The sequence below is a fragment of the Octopus bimaculoides genome, chromosome 14, assembly GCF_046866305.1.
Source record: "Octopus bimaculoides isolate indiv1 chromosome 14, ASM4686630v1, whole genome shotgun sequence".
NCBI classification, from domain to species: domain Eukaryota; kingdom Metazoa; phylum Mollusca; class Cephalopoda; order Octopoda; family Octopodidae; genus Octopus; species Octopus bimaculoides.
Window position 1 is genome coordinate 30636777 of NC_142941.1, and position 22357 is coordinate 30659133.

Genomic DNA, 22357 nt, shown 5'->3' on the forward strand with positions numbered 1-22357 from the left:
AATTATGATGTTTGGAAGGAAGAATATGAAAAGGGAAGATTACCTAAGGATATAGAGTCTGAGGAACTTAAAGAAAACTATGGACTTGAAATAATGAAATACAAAGAAAAAAAATAGTAAGTGATGTTACTTGGTGGGGCAGGTAGCGTCACTTTCATTTTTCATTTTTTCATTACCATTGTACCTTACGTTTTTTTTTTCATTTGTTCAGTGTCCCCAAATGTGTTGTATTGTCCCCTCTTTGTTGGCCCCTTGTGAGCAATAAATAATCATGATACATGGTAATTATATTATTGTGATGATATGAGTTACCCATTGATTGGATACAAATGAAAGAACAGTTTGAAATAAATTTTCTGGATGTATAAATTAAACGAGGGACTTCATAATTTGTTGCACCGGAGTCGTTCAGGCAGTAGAAAATTGTCAATGACACCGCCGTCTTTGTAGCTTAATTTAATTTAATAACATTTGAAACACTTATTTCTTGCTAATGTAAACATTTAACGTTTCTGTATAATTTACACCGCCAGACATCTATTAAGATCTCTGTTCCATAACTTGCATTTCATTTCGTTTCAATGTATCCTATATCATGACTTGTTTGATCCCATTTTGATTTTAATTATACACCAATAAGCAGTTAACGTCCCATTTTCATTTTTCAAATGGTTTTCACATTGAAATCCAATATTATTTAGATTGTTATTACAACACTCTATACATTTTTCAATTATTGGGGGTGAACGGTCCAGATTCATTATTGGTACTCTCGCTTGCGCGCACTCACATTTTTGTTTCTCCGACATCTGTCCTAAACCGTTGTAGTTTTCCTTATTTCACACTTCTGACCGTGCTTTCCATTACAACCAATGTAGAAGAATGCCAATTGCATCAAAACGCCTGTCACTAATTATTTATGGACGGTGAATATAGTTTTTAATTAACATAGCATCCATTAATAATAATCACATTTACGTAGATATAGAATTATTTTTATCTCCAAAAATGTTGGCCACCTGGATCAGACGTATTCAGCATCAAGCCTTCTAATGGTAAGTAGAAAATGTAATTTAGATTGAATATTTTCCGATCATGTAAACAGACACCCAGCTTTTAAGAATTCTCTGAGAAATATGGAGAACGTTAATTACTTGGACACTTTTAATAAACCGGTTTTCAACAATATACATACAGATACACAGATGTATAGTGATGAAGAATCTTTATGTAATGGAACATTTACTAAACAAAACTCAGTACAGAGAAAGATGCCTGAATATCACTGTGAGATTTGTAAGAAAACATTCTTTTCCGAACATGAAGTCTTAACGCATAAAGAAACACACGGCAGGGAAAACCCCTTCCGCTGTGATATATGTGGTAAATATTTTGTCTATAACAGTATTTTAACAAGTCACAAAAGAATGCATACTGGAGAAAAACCGTTTCACTGTCAAATATGTGGAAAATCTTTCTCCGAGAATTCTCAGCTTACAATCCACAAACGGAGTCATACTGGAGAAAAGCCCTATCATTGTGAAATATGCGGAAAACATTTTGTCGATAACAGTAATTTAACTAGACATAAAAGGATACACACTGGAGAGAAGCCGTTTCACTGTGAAATGTGTGGGAAATCGTTCTCTGAGAATTCTAAGCTGAAAATCCACAAACGTAGCCACACTGGAGAAAAACCTTATTGCTGTGAAATATGCGGGAAATCTTTTGTCAATAATTCTAGTCTTGTTATCCACAAACATAGTCACACTGGAGAAAAGCCTTATCACTGTGAAATATGTGGAACATATTTTGTCTCTAACAGTAATTTAACAAAGCACAAAAGAATACATACTGGAGAAAAACAGTTTCACTGTGAAATATGTGAGAAATCTTTCATTGAAAAGTCTAGTCTTATATTCCATAAACGTAGACATACTGGAGAAAAACCATATCATTGTGAAATTTGTGGGAAATCATTTATGAAAAGCAGTCACTTAAAAACACACAGAACAATTCACACTGGAGAACAACCATTTCACTGTGAAATTTGTGGGAAGTCCTTCCCCGAGAATTCTAAATTGACAATTCACAAACGTAGTCACACTGGAGAAAAACCCTATCATTGTGAAATGTGTGGCAAATCTTTTGTTAGTAATGGTGATTTAACAAAACACAAAAGAATACATACAGGAGAAAAACCATTTCACTGTGAGATCTGTGGAAAATCTTTCGTAGAAAATTCTAGTCTTGTAGTTCACAAACGAATTCACACTGGAGAAAAACCATATTGCTGTAAAATATGTGAAAAATCCTTTGTCAGTAACAGTAATTTAAAAAACCATGAACGAATACACACTGGAGAAAAAAACTATCACTGTGCAATATGTGGTAAACTATTTATCACAAACAGTATCTTAAAAAGACACAAACAAATACATACCGGAGATAAATCTTTAACCTTTTAGCATTTAAACAGATCATATCCAGCCCAAATGTTCTACCTGTTTTATGTTCAAACTGTCAAAATCTGGCCTCTCACACCCCACTGCAATGTCATTCTAAAAAGATAAACAATCACATCTTTAAAATCTCAAAGTTACAAGATACTGCATGATTAATTTAAAACAATGCAAATTAATAAGTATTAAATTTAACAAAGTAATCTGAATGCTAACAGGTTAAATTTAATCTTGCAAGTCTAAACATTTTGCCCACCAGCAAGTACAGACTAAAAAACATGATAAAATATGTCAGAAATCATTCCATTTGAATTCTTCTCATCTTCTTGTCTACACATAGACTCTCATTTGACGGATCTTTATTTCTCAGTTTTTTTTCTTTTGTTCTTTTTGCTTCTATTTACAGAGAATATTTTCAACAGACCAACTCAATATTTGTCCACTGTGCATAGTTGTTAATGTTTAGATATGATGGCTTTTAAAAGAAATCTATTGGTTTTATATCTGAATATTTGGGAAATCCTTTGTGAATTATAAACAGGTCATTGATAAATGAGTAGACATTGGATACAATGTGAAACATGTGGGGAATAAGTCTGCACATGTAATACACTACTGAATACACACTGGAGAAAAATGTTCTTTGGGTGAAATATGTTGAAAAACCATTCTCTGAGCTTCTACTCATGTAATCCACAAATACATAGATATATTAAAAAAAAGATCTATTCATTGTTATTTGTCTGTAATTTTTTTTTTACAGAGACTCAGTTTCATAAACCATAAGTGAAAAACTTAAACGGTAAAAACTTCTAGGTATGAAATTTGTGGAAACTTTCTACAATGATTTTTTTCTGAATAAACCAAATTTTTGTCTTTATCATCACCATTTTAAAATTCATTTTTCCATACTTCCATAAATTGAACTAGTTTTCTCTAGCATTCTTTCTCTCTACTTTTCAGAGTACACCATTTCCTTTGTAAAATTTAGCATCTTGAGATTGGTTCATCTTTTCACTTTCCATGAGTTCCTTCCTCTTTTGAACATCTGGCATTTCTTTCTCCAAATGTCAACTATGCCCATTTTATGCCTTTGCCAGCTCAGTGCCTCTCTTTCACTCTACATCTAAGTTGCTCTGTCATGGTAATATTACATCTTCCAAAGGTGGCAAGCTGGCACAAGTGTTATGCTGAACAAATTGCTTAGCAGCATTTCATTCATCTTCATGTTCTGAGTTCAAATTCTGCCATGGTCAACTTTACCTTTCATCCTTCCAGGGTCAATGAAATATGTACCAGTTGAATACCAGAGTCAAAGTAATCAACTTACCCCACCCCCGAAATTGTGGAAACCAATTTACATTTTTCCAGTCTTTACTCAGTGACCCTGTTTCACTACTGTGTAGCATCACACTTTGTATATAAGTACCACAATTTACCCTTCTTCATTATGATAGAAAAATCCTTTGTTGCCAACAGAGGGAACAGTCCTCTTCTTACTCTGGGTACTATTCATCTGCTACACCCATTTCCACTTCTAATTTTGTCATTTAGATAAGAGAAGCTATTGCCTACATATACGGAGGCTTCTAAGCATTAAAAAAAATTTATTTCAATGTTGCTCCTACTTTTAACTATTCCTGTGTATCTACTATGTAGAAATCTTTTGTTTACATTAATCTCCCTATGCTCCCACTAACCTCTTGTGCACACATAGTTGACTTTGTGTACACTGTATGGTATTCCTACCTGTTCTTTTTCTACATATTGAGCATGGATACTTTCCAGATAAGAAAACTGATTCACTACTAGTTATAACAAAATATTGTCTCTATACATAACTTACACAATCCTAGATACCAACGCCTGTATTTTGATACACCTGAGATAGAGCATACCAGTAACTTGGTTTTAATGACAACAGTCTTAATGTTTGATTGAATGACTCATAGATTTCAATACTGTGATACTAGTTTGTCAGCAGAACTTGGCAATCTTAATGATTAGTTGCTAGTTAGTCAACAAAACTTTGAACATCTCAATAGTTTACCACCTTTATTGCATGATCTTTTGGAGTCCACTGTATCATCTTGTTTGTTATTGTTGTTCATTAATCAATGTTCAACATTGATTGAGTAGATCTATAATCAAAGGTGTTCCAATTCTGAGCATCGCAATTTTTGTCTATTGAAGATTTACTCATCAAATGTGTCATCCTTCTAGGATAGTAGGATGTGATTTGGTTGCTATTTCTGCAGATTGAGAACCTGTAGCAATACCATATTCTGTACCTTTACAATAATGTTGATAGTTCAATAAAGTTATAAAAACTAACCTTGAATCTTAAACCTTTCTCTTGCTCTCCAAATTGTCTATAGTTAACAGCTGCTGAAATTTTCCCAGTTTTACTGTTGCTCCCATTGACACCATTAACTTTGGTGATAGTTATCCTAAGCTATACTGAACAGTGAATCACTCGAAAGATCAATTCATCTCTATTGTACTTTGGTGAGGACTACAATCAGCTGCTCTGGCTGTTTGTAGTTTTTCATGAGAGTATTTGTAGCATCATTTATAAAAGATTTACTTCATCGTCAATAGCAACTGATTTGAACTTGCATAATATAAATGCACAGCACTTAAGAAAATACTGTTGGTTTACCCTTACTAATAAGCAGTTCTCTTTGATTTTGAAGGACTCAACTGATACTACAAGTGAAAAGCAAGTATGTATGTGTGTTAGTTATTAGAATAAATTTAAATAAAAATGCCACACAATTTTTTAAAAAAGTTGTTCACATTTTAGATACTTTCAATCTGAAGCTGTGTGTGATTGAGAACATCATATTTCTAGTGTGCTTGTAATATTGGCTTCAAATTTTTGCACAGGTCCAACAATTTCAGGTGTGGTGGTAAGTGCTCAATTGGTACTTCTGTTAACCATGAAAAGAGGAAAGACAAAGTTGACCTCAGCAGAAGTTGAACTCAAAACATAAAGATGGAAGAAATAGTGAGCTTGTAATATGTGTCTATGAGGGAAAGTTTCTCAGAGAATGTATGGGCACTATCATGCTATTAGCTGTCAGAAGTGAAAGTGCTCACTGCTAGTGAAGTATCTGTCTGTCTGCCTGCATGCCTGTTGCTGGCCTGTCGATTCTTTGGCTACTGACAGCTAATACCATGACTGGCCGGAGCGAGCTATATGTCTGTCTGTCTCTCTCTCTCTCTATCTCTCTATCTATCTATTACTCGAAAGTTATTGGAACAAATTTGACACCTATATCCATGCGTTTGAAAACACAGAGTATAAGGGTACTCGCGTCCGCGCTAGCTAGTCGTGAGTGGTCGATCCTATTATTTTTAAACTTCAAACTTCATTTGTTTTCTATTTTGATAAATTCTCTCTGTTGAAAATTATATTTTTATATTTTAAATAATTTGCAATTTCAGGAAATATGTTTTTATATTAAATTTGTGTTTTCTACTCACGACTAGCTAGCACGGACGCGCGAACTTTCGAGTAATAGATAGATAGAGAGAGAGACAGACAGACATATAGCTCGCTCAATCGACAGGCCAGCAACAGGCATGCAGGCAGACAGGCAGACAGACAGATACTTCACTAGCAGGCAGTGAGCACTTTCACTTCTGACAGCTAATAGCATGATAGTGCCAATGTATGTAATCCAAAGTTGAATAACTGGATTAGTTAAGCAAATCTGTGAAGTGAGATAGTGTCAAAAAGAACATTTGTGTATAAATAAATGAATTGTCTTTATCATTAGCTCAGCCATCAAGAGACCAGATGGATCTGTGACATCTCACTATTAGTCAAAGGAAAACTTAAGCATTTTATAATGTGAATGAACTGGAAATAACATGCAGATGCACTTGACTGCAGAAGGAAATGATTTGGTGTGGCTTACTGGACATTTAGCCTGTTTGGACAATGGCATTTTTTAGCACTGGAGGCAAACACACGCACATGCCGAAATATGCACATACAGATAGAGTAAGACAGAGCAAGAGAGATATTACAGTTTATTAACTGAACACAAGTGAAAAAAACACTTTCCTTCTCCTCATACACAAAGAGGAATATGCTCACAGTGATGCCAAATAAGTGGTGCCATACTCATTCGAATGATAGCCACTGATTAGTCACATTTGTACCAAAGCCTGTCCTAAATGTTGTATGCGATTGCAAACACCCATGCAATGAAGGGGTGGCATAAAGTCTAACATTGAAACTATTAAATAATAGAGGGAAGTCAAATTGCATATATGAGTCATAATTGCTCATCTGTTGCCTCTTTCTCTTTAGCTATGGCAGATCAACCTAAAATTGGAGAAACTATGAACACAAACTGCAAACACTTAATTTACTGAAAAAATTCCTACTGATGAGCAGAATTTCAGTATAAAAGAGTAACATTTAAAAGTATAACTGGGTTGCCAGATTTTCCTGAATATGCAATCACTTCCACCCTAACTGAACTAAGACTTTGGATTGGGTTAGATCTACTTTTGTCAATTTAAGACTGAATGTGAAACTTGAACAAAGCAGTTGCTATTGTGAAGTGATGCTATTGCAATTACATCGTCAAAAATGAGCCAGAAATTAGTAGTGAAATATCTTATTCGATGTCATTAAATTTTCAAGAAAATAAATTAGAATCGAACTACAAGAAACATATTTTTGCAAAATTTAATAGCAAAATTTTTATTTTGGGTTATTTTAAGCCCAGTCTACGACTTTTAAAACATTTTGTGCTAAATTCAAAATGGCAAAGAAATTTCTGATGAGACAACAATCCTGGCACTTGACAGTTTTTTTCTTATTGTGACGGGAGACAATTTTGTCATGGTTTTATTCACAGCAATAAGTCCTCAATGTTCACTCTTTCATATTTCAGCCTTTATTAGTTTTTCTTTTCTAATTTTTTTGTATTGAACTGAGTTGGCATCCTAATATATTTTATGCTTTCCTTTACATAACTAGATGCATCCAATCATCTATAGTTTCATTACATGTAATGTATGTCTCATTATTATAACCATGTCAAGCTAAACTACGCAATAAATATTCATTCACAGCATTTTAAGGTTTTGAGTCCTATTTTTACTATATATATATATATATATATATATATTGTTTCAGTCATTAGACTGCGGCCATGCTGGGGCACTGCCTTGAAGAATTTTAGTTGAACGAATTGACTACAGTATTTATATTTTTTAAGCCTGATATTTATTCTATGGATCTCTTTTGCCAAAACACTAAGTAAACATTCTTAGAACAGTTATTGGGCAGTGAGGGTGAAGGGTAATAAACACAGACATAAAGACACTCAACACATATGCATATATATATATATTGAAGCCTGGTGTAGCCATCTGGTTCACCAGTCGTCAGTCAAATCGTCCAACCCATGCTAGCATGGAAAGCGGACTTTAAACGATGATGATGATGTATATATATATATATATGACACACTACTTTCAGTTTCCATCTGCCAAATCCATTCACAAGGCTTTGGTTGGCTTGAGGCTATAGTAGAAGACACTTGAGATGACAAAGAGATAAATGATTATCTTATGAACTTCAATAGCTTACAGTTGTTTCTGCTATAAGGTGCTGTGGAGTCCACCACAACTTATAGTGGAAACAGCTGTAAGCTAATGAAGATCATAAGTTAATCGCCTAGTTCCCTCTTTATTTCTGGTAGCAACTCCATGGTCCCCATGTACACCATGGAAGATACCAGATTACTGTCTGACATGCCCATTAAAACTTCTAGCCACAAAGATGAGATCATTGTCACTCGTCTTTGAGGTAGCCTGCAGAAGAATATCATAAAAGTGATCCTTCTGTTCATTTGGTAGGCCCACTTGTAGGGTGTAGGCTGAGATAATTGTAGCTATACCATTCTGCAAGACTAGCCTGAGTTTAAGTACTCTATCGTGCACCCTCACTACCTCTATGACCTTATCCAGCTGTTTCTTTGCAAGAAGTATGCTCTCACCCCCTATTCTATCACTATTACCTTCCCACAAAGAAATATACAATAAGGAAAAACCCTTCTGCTGTAATATATGTGGTAAATATTTTGTCTACAATAGTAAATTAATAAGGCACAAAAGAATGCATACTGGAGAAAAACCGTTTCACTGTCAAATATGTGGGAAATCTTTCTCTGAGAATCCTTAGATTACAATCCACAAATGGAGTCATACTGAAGAAAGGCCTTATCATTGTGAAATATGTGGCAGACATTTTGTCGATAACAGTACTCTAACTAGACATAAAAGTATACGTAAGGGAGAGAAGCTGTTTTGCCGTGAGGTATGTGGAAAATTTTTTGTTAATAATTCAAGTCTTACTATCCACAAACACGTTGACACTGTGAAATATGTGGGAAATATTTTGTCTACAAGAATAGTTTAGCAACACACACAATAATACACACTGGAGAAAAACTATATCATTGTGAAATTTGTGAGAAATCATTTATGAAAAACAGTCACTTAAAAATATACAGAACAATTCACACTGGAGAACAACCATTTCACTGTGAAATTTGTGGGAAGTCCTTCCCTGAGAATTCTAAATTGACAATTCACAAACGTAGACACACTGGAGAAAAACCCTATCATTGTGAAACGTGTGGCAAATCTTTTGCTTGTAATGGTGATTTAACAAAACACAAAAGAATACATATGGAGAAAAACCATTTCATTGTTAGCTCTGTGGGAAGTCTTTCAGTGCAATTGCTTGTAGTTCATAAACATGTACATACTGGAGAAAAACCACATTGTTGTAAGACATGAAAATCTTTTGTCATTAACAGTAATTTAAGAACACATGAACAAATACATTCTGGAAACAAAAACTATTGCTGTGACTTTTGTGGCAAATCATTTATTACAAACAGTGTCTTAAAAAGACAAACAAAGACTACACAATGAAGGGAAGTTTTTAAACTGAACTTTAAATATCTGAAATCTTTCTTTTGCAAATCTTGACTTATTGTCTACAGTCAAGTACAGACTGTTGAGCACATATATTGAAATATCATCTTTATCATTTAATGTTCATTTTCCCTTCTGGTATGAGTTGGATGGTTTGACAGGAGCTGGTAAGGCTAGAAGCTGCACTAGCTGCCATCGTATACTTTGGCACAGTTTCTGTGACTGGATGCTGTTTCTAATACCAACCACTTTATAGAATGTGCTAGGAGCTTTTTACATGGCACCAGCACTGACAGGGTCACCTAGTAACTTGTAGAACAAATCCCTTAGCTGGGAATGGTGACTAGTATTGTGTGGGGTAGTTTTGTATCACTTGACGAGAGATTAAAGGTATAGAGGAACAGGAATAGGTGTCTTGCTGTAGAGTAGATACATGGATACCCCAATTGGAAAAGAAAGGAGGCAAGATAAAGAGAGCAGTAGTGACATAGAAGCAGCAAAGATGTGTGTGGACATGTGACTGTGGTAGATGGTAGAGTGAATATAGGAGAGACTCAGGGGTGGGGGATGTAATAGATATGTGAGGGCATTGTGGGTGATAGCAAGGTGTTAACAACACAGAAGAGAAGGCACAAAAAGGAGGTGATTGGTGGAGACAGTAAGCAGGGAAAGGTAATGGGATATGGAAGTGGTTCAGGGTGGGGGAAGGAAGGTAACTAAGAAACCAGTGGGATGTAGTATGTGCCTATTCTGCTCTGGTGATAGCGAAGTAATTGGTGTTAGGGAATGAAATAATAGGGGAAATGGTTGATGGGACAGAGAGGATGCAGGTGGGTGTGGGGTGGAGCCCCTCACAAACAAGCATTACCAAGGTGGTTTTAGGATAACAATTCTGCTGTGGTGTCTTTAGTATAGCAAGGCAGCAGACATCTCAATTCTTTGTCGTCTTGAGATTGGCTTTCATTACTTTGTTTTATGCCTTCCTGGATCTCCCTTTTCCACAAGTTCCTTCCACTTTAAGTGATTAGCACTTCTTTATGCATCACATGACCAAACCAGTGTAGTCTTCTCTCTTGCACATTGCATGTAAATTCCTCTTATGCCTAACTTTTCTTTCAATACTCCAACTGTTTGTCGCACATGTACACTGACTTCGTTCCTCTCTAGTCTTTGCATGTTCTCTACATTCAGGGCTCATGTCTCACTACTATATAGCATTGCTGTTTGTATACATGAATCGTACAGTATTCCTTTCAATTGGAGAGAGAGAGAGAGACTTTTGGTTGCCAACAGAGGTAAAAACTCCCTGAATTTTCTCCATCCTATTCTTATTCTAGCAATTACTCTTTCTATACATCTTCCTCCACTGCTAATTAGTTCCCCTAGGTAGCAGAAATTATCCACTATTTCCAGAGAGCCACTAGGGTATTTGAGAAAATCAACTTAAGCTAGCTCCTGTAGACGGCTAATTGGGCCTGCAGCCCCAAACTGTAGTGAGCAATAATAATAAAGCATTTATTGGTACCCTACCAATTTGGTATTATCCTACCAATATGGTTTCACTTTAAATTTAGTTTAAATGAAAAACTTGTAAGTTCACAAATTTTTGGACTTCTTTTAAGATTTGAATAGAAGATATATATATTGTGGTTTTGTGTCTGTGTTTGTCTCTCACCATCACCTGATAATTGGTGTGTTTACGTTCATGTGACTTAGTGGTTTGGTAGAAGAGGCCAATAAAAAAAAAGTACCAGACATAAAAGAAAGAACTGGTGTTGATTTGTTCAATAAAAATTCTTCAAGGTGGTGTCCAGTCTGATGACTGGAAAAGATAAAAGAACCACTAAATTCCTTACTGAAGCTTAAAGCTAAGGGAGGTAACTCTTGTACTATATCATTGAAACCACTCATGGTTGACCTGCTAAAAATAGCAACCCAAATGCTTTTTAATCAGATTCCCATGCTGGATGTTCAAAAACCAAAGGAAGAGTAGATTTTCAATCTCAGGATAATCCTGATTCCAAAAAGGTATAATATGTCTATGTAGAGCAAATGCAGACAGAGATACAGGGGTCCTGGACAGACAAGATTTCACTTTTATTTATATAGATTTGTTTGTATATCATCATCACCTCTCTAAAGAGTAGGAAAAGAGAAATAACTGTAGAACAAAATGGCCAGTATTTTATGGTTATATGAAAATATACAAAACTGAAGGGAAAATATTCATATACTATGCAGCATAGTTTAGTGGCTTAGGACTTCAAAACCAGAGCTTGGTAGGCACAGGAACAGATGGCGATATAGAGAAGGAAGGCAGTTAAAAGATACTGCAATTGAGCATAGGTCTTTAAAAATTCTAATTGACACATATGACTGTAGTAAGAAAGATTTAGACACCTGTAGCATAGACGTCAACAGGGTATTCCTACGAAATAACCTGTTTGAGGCTACAGAGCAAACCTGTGGCTGGGGCAAAATCACAACCAAACAAAAAGTGATGTGGTGGAATGATATGTTTGATAGAGCAATAAAGGATAAGAGACAGGCTTGGAAAAAAACTAGAGTTAGGTGGTAGTTGAGAGCATTATCAAATAGCTAGAAGAGCACCTATGCGACATTTATACTTGGCTAAGAGTGAGACAGAAAAGAAGAGATTTTTACATGATGCGTGAACTCTTTGGGATTACAAGACAATATATTGGAGAGAAATCTATTTGGAATGATAGAGGTAGGCTCACTGTTTCTGTGGAAGATTTGAAAGTGGCATGGAAGTACTATTATGAAATTTCTAACATTTTATCTGTTGAACATAAAGAATGCTCAGGATAAAGAGGAACTACTTCATACTGATTCTACTGAGATACCAGCCATTCAAGTTGATAGCAGTGTAGTAGGTAAAGGATTGCTATTGTCAGAATTTCAGGTTTTAAAATGCTTGATTCCACAATTGGATTTTTCCAACATTCCATCAATTCAAACCTATTAGTCATTCACTTACTGATGGCTGAAAGAGTCAACCATCCATTCTCCTCAGAGCATAGCTTATACTTTTAGCTAATGTTGCCAATTTGTTTGAGATTTTAGGAAACAAGGAAATGCTTAAAAAAAATTAGGTTTAGGTTCCTTGAATGACCTGCTGTACCCAGTAACAGACAATTTATTTTGATATATTGCTATTTGAGTGTATCTAAGAAATTATTAATTGAAATAAAGGACATGGACATCTTCACTCAAAGGTGGACGGATTTTCCTGAAAAGCCTCACCAAGAGACGGCTTGACTGAAAAATCCACACAGGCACACCAAGAAAGATGTTAGGCTACAGTGAAAATCTTCAGGTCTTTGTGCATGGAATGCACCATGGTATTAATTAAAACCACTTTTAAACTAAAATATAATTAGGTATATTAAAAGATAATCAGATTTGTTAGCATAGTTTGATGTTCTTTTCTTATCTTTATTTCACTGATGATGATATATAAATTTGTTCATGCACCCCACTCACGACACTCATAACTCCAAATGACTACCACTAAAGGGCAATACAGACCCTATTGGAAAACATTGCTTTTAAACTATTCTAATTAATTCCCAAATTACTTTATTGACCCTCACCACCTCTCAATACTTTCAAAGTAATAACCAAGAAATTCTTTTACCAGTGAGGAATTGTGCACTTCCAGACTCATAAAAGAGGCTCCACGACTGAAATGAATGAGCAGGCAAACAAAAAACCACTGGCAAAGACAATTTACAATTTTTTAAGCAAGGAAACCTGGAATATTCATCCACTATGTTAAGAAAATATCGACTTTTGCTGATACAAGGGGGTCATTTGAAGTTGATTTGCAGTTTAAGAGACTGACTAGTGGTGTCTATTATTTGGATGATGGAATTTTATTTTGCATTCTGTGCATGCATTACAAGAACCAACTACTTGTTGAACATCCTCTATGGAGTATGGAATAATTTGATATGTCACAAATTGATGCAAACAAGTAATTCCTGAATTGCATAATACGCCAAAGTGATTTCTGATCATGAAGTGTCAACTCAGAGGAATTTCAACCATGTTTCGTGGTCTGCTACCACAACAGCTCCTTTATAGGATCCAGTTAGCTCAAGACGTCATCAGGAGGAACCACGTCCGGTTTTGGCCCCTACTCCTCTACCGTTTTGACGTGGCGGGGCCTCCCCTTTTGGAGGTGTCCTCAGCTCTGGTGTTGGGTGAATGTCTTCTTTCTTCTATTCCCTGGCCTCTTCGATGCAGCATCAACGAGTGTCAGCGTCCGACTGACTGTCTTGTCAAATTCCCCTTTTTTATACCTGCTGCTAGGCTCCAGCAGGCTGCCCCAGCAAGTTGTCACGTGACACTGTCTAAATTTCCCGCTGCTAGGGTCCAGTAGGCAGCCCCAGCAAGTTGTCACATGACACTGTCTAAACTTTAACTGATAATGGAAGGCGCGTAATCTTAGCCCACGCATGCTCTAACCGAGACCGTCACCTGTCAATCAGCGAAGCCACTTCAGTAAAGTGCATTGAGGAAAACTTGTTTAACAAGATTGAGACAACATAAAATTTGTGACATTTTCTTTCTTTTAGCAGTTGTAAATAACTTTAGAATATTATCATTGTGATCTTTCTGTGTCATATCACAAATGGCAGATCTATTTTAAAACGGGGGCCACATTTTTCATTAATGTTTTACGTAGTGTTTTTGGTACCGAAAGACTTTCAAACTTCGTATACTTATCTATTTTGTGTTATAGAACAGAAAAATATTTTTGTATTCGAATTTATTTCATGTAAAAAATTGTCTTATTTCGATAATTTCAACCAATCACTGACAAGTATTCAGTTGTTTACATTTACTCCTTTGGCTGATTGAGCGATGTAAAGCGTATTTAATCTCCATACCTTCGTTTTATTTGCTTTTTTCATTTTAAATTTGCTTTAACCCTAACCCTAACGTTAGGGTTAGGGTTAGGGTTAATTGTTTCAGAATCGTTTGTTTATGTAGTCGGCACTTAATGTATATCGGCTGAATGGATGTCAGTGATTGGTTGAAATTACAGAAATACGACAACTTTAACATGGAATAACTTATGGATTTCTTTTTTTTTAAAGAAGACTAAGAGAAAAAGATGTTTTATATGACACATTCTACCAGTGTTCCAAGTTTCAAAGTGTTTCATTAATGAAAAATGTGGCCCCCGTTTTAAAAAAGATCCCAAATGGCAATGGTGTCCCAAGTGCGCAAAAGTTCTAATTAGTTTGTTTTCTTTGATAATTAAATTCACAATACTCTGGAAACCAGACAACTTGAATAAATTATTAGAAGTTTCCTTGAGTTGCAAATGTTTTTAAATTCTTTTTCTTCATTTCTTATTAGAACATGCTGGTAGTTATTATTAAAGTGAATTGAACTGAATACCTCGAACTGAACCAGCTTGTTTGTTGTTGTGACTATGAAGTAAAGGATATGTGTCAAGAACCTGTTTAAAGTGTTGGGGGTTTCGACTGATCACTTTAAAGGTACACCTTCCAAGAGTCCAATGTTTGTGTAGAGAGTGGAGTAATAACTATGTAAACAGAACTGCTCTTGTGCTAAACACGTTTTGAGTGGAGTTTGACTAAATTAGGACAGATACAGTTTTCAAAACAATCACTCTCTATCAGGCCATTTACTTTATGTCCCTCAATGACTAGCTTCACTCTTGCAGTAGCGACTGTGGATGTTACCAACATTGATTGACTAGTAAAAATAGTGGTAGCAGAGACAGCGGACGACAAAGCAGTGCAACACACATCATCAAGATGACCCTTATGATACAGCTTAACATGCACTTAGTCCATGGATACTTTGAAACCATACAGAAAAATATTTAGTACTAACTGCTGCTATCACTGGAATGAAGTCTACACTGATTTCGTGAAATATTGTTAGGTCACAAGTATCAACTGAGTAAACCACGTACTTCCTTGAGCTGAATGAAGAGCTTTTGTTTGATCAAATATGATCGATAAATCTAAATATCTTTTTTCAATAAACACTGCTAAATTAACAACTCAAAGCAATTGATAAATGCATTGCAGATTGATTCTTCATAGTGTTGAGCTGCATTCATTGATTAAAAGTTACAATTTTTAGCTTCATAGGGTTTGCAGATAGTCTTCTAAAAACTTTTTGATAGGTCATCACTGAGGTGTAAGGTGATGACGTGTAAAACCTCCATTGATAGGTTTTAGATATTATCTGGAAAAACACTAATAGCATTTTATAAATAAAAATATTGAGACATTTTTGTATCACTTGGATCAATGTTTATGAAAAACAAAAAACCTTATTTGTTCAAATTATCTTGAAATAAGGCAATTTTCAAATGTCTCAAGCCAATGTTTACATTCTTGAGCAGCAATTGGTTTCTGCTCACTCAATATTCAATTATTCTAAGTTCAACATCAATGAATAGTGTTTATGTTGAATTGGAAAACACTTAATTACATAACTGCCAGTAGCAATACATTTGTCTGATAGTGCAGGCAACACATGAATAAATAACTATATTCACACAGACTCAGTAAAGCTTGCTAATCGTCCTTAATGACTTCCTCTATTTTGACAGGATTGCATGTAAACAAGAAAGTGTTATAGGTAAATACACTGAACCACAAAAGAAATGCGAGACGTGTGTGACTGTGAAATATGTTTTATTTTCATTATGTCAGAGATACATCTTGATAAATCTGATAAAGTCAACTTCTTGGATGCACTTTGACCACAGTCTATGGGTTGTTGTCATGTGTTCTGGTTGAGGGTGGATCCAGCATATCGAGATTGTAAGGTGTGATATGTTCAATATTGTGTCTTCCCTGGGTGTTCAAAACAGCCGTACACCATTGGAGTGCATGAGGTGATTCACAAAAGCCATTGGCACCTGTGTCCACACCCTGAGGAAAGCTGCCTCCAGTTCCATATGAGTTGTCAGCCTGGGTCCACCTGGTTCAGCCATCTCTGGAGATTTCATCCCACAGGTGTTCAATTGGGTTCAAATCCTGGCTGAGAGCTAGCCACGGCATGGTTCTGGTTCTGATGTTGTGCTGACACAGGAAGTCCATGGTGATCCTGGCCATGTGGGAGGGAGCATTGGACTGCTGGAACATATGGCTATCGTGACGTGCAAAGAGGGGCACGATGTGAGGTCTTAGGATCTAGTCAAGATAGCCATTCTCTCTGTATGCACCAACATTTTGGAACACATGGGGCCCAATTCTCTGATTCAGGCCTATAGCACCCCAAACCTTGATGCTTTGGCCACCCAACGCATCTCTCTCCATGACAGATGCATCTCTGTAGTGTTCACCCCTCCTACGCCACACCCTCACTCTGCCATCTGAGGTGGAAACACAGTACTGGCTCTCATCAGAGAAGACTATCGACCACATTCGTCGATACCACTAATGTCTGTGCTGTGTAACCCACTGTAGTCATACATGATGATGGCAGGTGGTGAGGACAGGCCCTTGAGCAGGACGACAGCAACGCAGGTTGTTGGGAGACAGTTGACATCATACCTGATAGTCACTGTCCAGTGCCAATAGTCTTGCGAGCTATTATGCTGGCCAGTCTGAAGCAATCATGGAGGTGTTGCAGGTGGATGAAGCAATCCTGCCTGGGCATGATCATCTGGGGGCAGCCTTTGTGGGCATGGTCTGCAGTGCTGTCGGTGTTGTATCACTGTCGCAGGCAATAGATGGTGCTGACATGGACATTGTAAGCTTTCGCAACAACCAGGGTATGTTGCCTTGCTTGCAATTGGCCAGTAGCTTGTTCTCTCTGAGCTGCTGACAATCGGGTCATACCTGATGCATCCAAGTTATGAATGCTAGGAACGCAGTTCAAGTTGATTTTTATACTCATAACCTCCATGACATGCATGTGCATTTCAGTTTTCATGACAATTGTTTGTGACTGCCACCCATGGCATTCAACACAGCTTCATTTTGGTGTCTCATTTCAGAGTAAGTTGAAAGGATTTCCCACTGGTTATAAAGGATGGAAGGATCAAGAGGGTAGTGTATGCTTGTTTGCGATGACATAGACAATTAAAACATTTACTGAAAGTGTGGTAAATGCTACCACATAAGTCATAATCCAGATATACACATAAAGTCACAGACATGCATATTTATTATATACAATGTTGTAGGCATGGCAATGTGGTTAAAAGGCTCTCTTTGCAAGCATGTAGTTTCAAGTTCCACTTTCTTGGGAAAGTGTCTCGTACTAAGATGAGGTACCCAAAAGTAGCCAGAAATGTTCTCTGTGGGACAAGCCCATTGTAGTTTGGGGTTCTGCCACTAGAAGCCACTTGATTCAAGCCTCTGTCATCAGTCTGCTAACCAGTGTCGTCAAGTGAGGTTGTACTGCCACATGCTTCTTCTCTGTTCATAGATTTTGGCAATGGTTGAAATGAAGGAACAGTGTGCTCCTGTGAAATTCTGTTTTCTGTAGGGGAAAATGGCAGCTGAAACAGTTGTCATGCTTCAAACAGCTTACAAGGATGCTGCTACAAGCAAAACACAAGTTTACCAGGAATGGTCACTGGTCGCTTGAAGACCAGCCTTGTTCAGGACGACCGTCAACCTCCTAGATGAATGAGAACATCATGAAAATTCTTGAAGTGATCTTGAAAGACTGTCACTGAACAATTGACGGACTTGTTGATATGATTGGGGTGTCTTGGAGCTGCTGCCAACGAATTTTGAGTGAGGAATTGCAGCAAAATTTGTGTCTCTCTTGCTTACTGAAGATCAAAAGCAGTCACGACTGAATGCAAGTCATGAACTAAAAGAACAGTTGGAAGTTGATCCAGACTTTTTTTCGAAAGTCATCACTGGTGATGAAAGTTGGTGCTACAGAATTTGCAGATGTGGAAAAGGTGAGGAAAAAACGACGGAGGCATTAAAAGGTATCACTTCACAAGAGTTCCAGGACTGCTTCAAACAGTGGAGAACCCATCTGGACCAATGTATTGCTTTAAATGGAGAATACTTTGAAGGCAATAAAAGTGTAAACATGTAAAACTAAGTGAATAAAATAATATTGCTAAATTTTGGTTTTGGTAATTGTTCAGTTTAGGAATATTAAAAAAGTAAATAAAAATTAAGGGGGAGATAACTAGTAAGTCAACTTACTGTTAAACAACAAATACTGTAGTAAGGTAACATGGCAAATTACAATTTTCGCCCGTGTATAAATTCATAATTAGTTGACGCCGTGCCAACCACTGAAGAATTTTTTCTCGTGATTCGGTTCATTGGGTGATATTCCAAGATTGATTCACGGTTGACGATTTGAATTTCAGGAACAATGAATTGCAGTACGCTGGTCTTCCACGTGCCATTCTGATCAGTTCCAAAGTAAATAATATCCTTATTTGTCGCTTTATTAATTATCTCCCACTTAATTTTTTATTTACTTTTTTAATATCCCTAAACTGAACAATTACCCTGGTTTCTTTTGGGCACCTCCTCGTATAGCCCCGGGCCGAACGATACCTTGTGAGTAAATTTGCTAAACGGAAACTGTGTGGAAGCTCGTCGTGTGTATGTATGTATGTGTGTATGCATCTTTGTGATTGACGTTCACGCCGCTTGATGACCGGTGCTGTTTGTTTATGTCCCTGCAATTTGGCGGTTCGGCAAATGAAACTTAATTCTATAGCACCAAACTTCGAAATAAGTACTAGGGCTGATTTGTTCGTCTCAACCAGGGGTTCTTAACCAAATAAGTAAAGACGGTTTTACTGTATTAACCAGGTCAGCTAAGACGAACAGATCAATGTGTGACCATTCTCTTGATTTATTTTTCCAATACGTCTATTGATCTTGCACAGAGTCCTCTCGTTGATAGAGCGTATAAACATATATTTAGTTTTGGCTGAATATAAAAACTGAAGGTGGAAAATGAAATAGTTTCTGAATGTATTAAATTGTAATAGGGACCTTATAACACGTCACCGGCGTTATTCAGACAGGGAAAAGTTATCAACAACACCGCTGACTTAATAACTTCAGCTATATTATGTATCGATTATCTCAAGCTACTGTAACTGTCTAAGATATGTGCATAACATAGGGTTATCTGTATATTTCAGGGTCGGTTTTCCATCATCTTGCATAATTAGATATTTCATGTCATGACAATTTACTGTAAATTGATCGATTCTCAATTTTACAGAATGTGATAAGTGGGATTTTTAAAAATCAACCAATGAGAGATCAGCATTCGGGAAATGGGTTTTAATTACCAACCAATCAGCGATTAGCGTTTCTGACCCTTATTGACTTACGAACTGGTCTTCTAAACGGAAGTGTTATTTGTATTGTGAACATTTTGATCATTGTTCTCCGTGGGAAAAAAAATCTTGATTAATTAAGACAACACGCTGACATATATTCATTCAAACACACCCGTATATATAAGTACCGAGCTTATATATAGATAGATGCATACACATTTTGTTTCTCCAACATCTGTATCACACCCCACATATCTTTTCTTAACACTTCTCCTGAGAGGCCCCTTACTACCTCTCTCACTAAAACACCGATTTCATCAAAACGTTTATCATGAGTTATTTTATGGACAGTTTATAGGTTTTATATATAACATCCATTAATCGTATCTCTACTTCGTTACCTAGAAATAGAATTGTTTTTGAATATCTGAGTCACTAGAAGACCCAGACAACAACAAGCGATCTTGTGGTAAGTAGAAAATATATCTACTTTACTTGTTTTCCACACATGTAAACAGTCCCATGATATCGAAGATATAAGATTAATGGTAATATATTCGCAGACAGCTTTTTTTAGTTTTTAAGAATTCTCCGTGAATAAATATGGAGGGCGTTAATCACTTGGACTCTTCTACTAAACCCGTTTTTAACAATATAGACACCGATACGCAGACATATAATGACGAAGAATTATGTAGTGAAACGTTTACTAAACAAACGTCAGTACATAGGAAGATTGCTGAATATCGCTGTGAGATATGTAAGAAAACGTTTTCGTCAAAATACGAAGTCATTACGCACAGAAAAGTACACCACAAGGAAAAACCCTTCCGCTGTGATATATGTGGAAAGTCTTTTGTTTTGAAGAGTAATTTCGCTAGACACACAAAAATACATACTGAAGAAAACCCGTTTCAGTGTCAGATATGTGGGAAATCATTCATTAAAAATTCGAGTCTTGTTATTCACATACGTAATCACACGGAAGAAAAACCACACAAAACCATACAGACTGGAGGAAAACCCTACCCCTGTGAAATATGTGGAATATCTTTTGTTCATAGTAGTAATTTAACGAGACACAAAAGGATACACACTGGAGAAAAACCTTACCACTGTGAAATATGCGGAAAGGCTTTTGTCTATAGCAGTAATTTAACAAGACACAGAAGAATACATACTGGAGAAAAACCTTACCATTGTGATATATGCGGAAAATCTTTTGTTGATAACAGTAATTTAACAACACATAAAAGAATACACACTGGAGAAAAACTGTTTCACTGTGAAATATGTGGGAAGTATTTTATTGAAAATTGTAAACTTACAATCCACAAACGTAGACACACTGGGGAAAAACCTTATCACTGTGATATCTGTGAGAAATCATTTTCTGTGAAGTCTTCGCTTATAGTCCACAAGCAATTACATACTGGAGAGAAGTCTTATCTTTGTGAGATGTGTGGTAAATCCTTCTCTCGGAACTCTGATCTTATTAGTCACAAACGTAGACATACTGGAGAGAAACCCTATAGCTGTGAAATATGTACAAAATCATTTGTAAATAACAGTGATTTAAAAACTCACGAACGAGTACACACTGGAGAAAAACCTTATTATTGTGAAATATGCGATAAATCATTTTCTGTTAGTTCTAGTCTTTTAGTTCATAAACGTAGACACACGGGAGAGAAACCTTTTCGGTGTGAAACATGTGGTAAGTCTTTTGTCAATAGTAGTCATTTAAACAGACATGAACGAATACATGCTGGAGGGAAGACTTTTAACAGTGAAACGTGAGAAAGGCTCCTCCAAAGAGACATTTATTTCGATGAAATATGTTGGAAATTCTCGTCGCGTCGTCTACAAATGTACCCCCACCCTAACCCTAACCCTAACCCCCACTTTCACTGAAACTGTTTTGAAATCTTTTTGTGAATTATAAACATGTGGTTAATAAATGAGCACACGCATGAAATAAGTCTGCCCATGTAACCCACAACTGAAAATTGACTGGAGGAAAATATTAGTGTGAAATCTTGAAAAATAATTCTCTGGGTTTCTAATCGTGAAATCCACAAAAACAATTCTGGAAAAGTTGTCATTAAATATTTTTTAAAATTAATCATAACTGGAAAAACACAAAGGTAAAAATCCTGAAAGATGCGAAATTTGCAGAAAATTATTCTTTCAAAACCCCATGTTAAAACAAGCAAATATCATTGTGTTGATTGATCTATTACATATCTCTTGTAAATAGACTTGAAAAGAACTGAGAAATTCATGTAAAACGTGGCTGAAATTCTAACATTTTATCTGTAAATTAAAATCTTATACATTTTATATTAAAAATCTTATTTAAATATGTTATATATTGTTGAATGATATCTTCTAGACCAGGGGTTCTCAACCATTTTTTATCTATGGATCCCTTTGATTACTATTTTATTCTGGTGAAGCCCCATAACCATTCGATGTTTAAAGAAACTTCTTTCAAAACTCCTATTTTGTTTTTCACACATTAACATGTGTAGGTTGAACTATGTAAAATGCTAGAGAAAGAAACCTAGCTGTTTCTTGTAATACATCTGAAGCAAATTTTTTGTCAAGGGCCCTT

General features: G+C 36.2%; 2 protein-coding genes and 1 long non-coding RNA gene across 3 annotated transcripts; all 3 read left to right on the forward strand.

Annotated features, from left to right (window-relative positions):
- Window positions 1-334: 334 nt before the first annotated feature.
- Window positions 335-3348, forward strand: LOC149132665 (uncharacterized). Its single transcript, XR_016244274.1, has 2 exons — window positions 335-1055; window positions 2869-3348. It is a non-coding gene; the product is annotated as an uncharacterized LOC149132665 (long non-coding RNA).
- On the forward strand, window positions 1048-3348 carry LOC149132666 (uncharacterized). Its single transcript, XM_089362635.1, has one exon. The coding sequence runs from the start codon at window positions 1137-1139 to the stop codon at window positions 2466-2468; it is 1332 nt and encodes a 443-aa protein (XP_089218761.1). The 5' UTR covers window positions 1048-1136; the 3' UTR covers window positions 2469-3348.
- A 12788-nt stretch (window positions 3349-16136) lies between these two features.
- On the forward strand, window positions 16137-22110 carry LOC106876606 (uncharacterized). The gene has a single exon (XM_014925217.3). It carries the CDS (start codon window positions 20344-20346, stop codon window positions 21538-21540), a length of 1197 nt encoding a protein of 398 aa, XP_014780703.3. The 5' UTR covers window positions 16137-20343; the 3' UTR covers window positions 21541-22110.
- The last annotated feature ends 247 nt before the right edge of the window (window positions 22111-22357 follow it).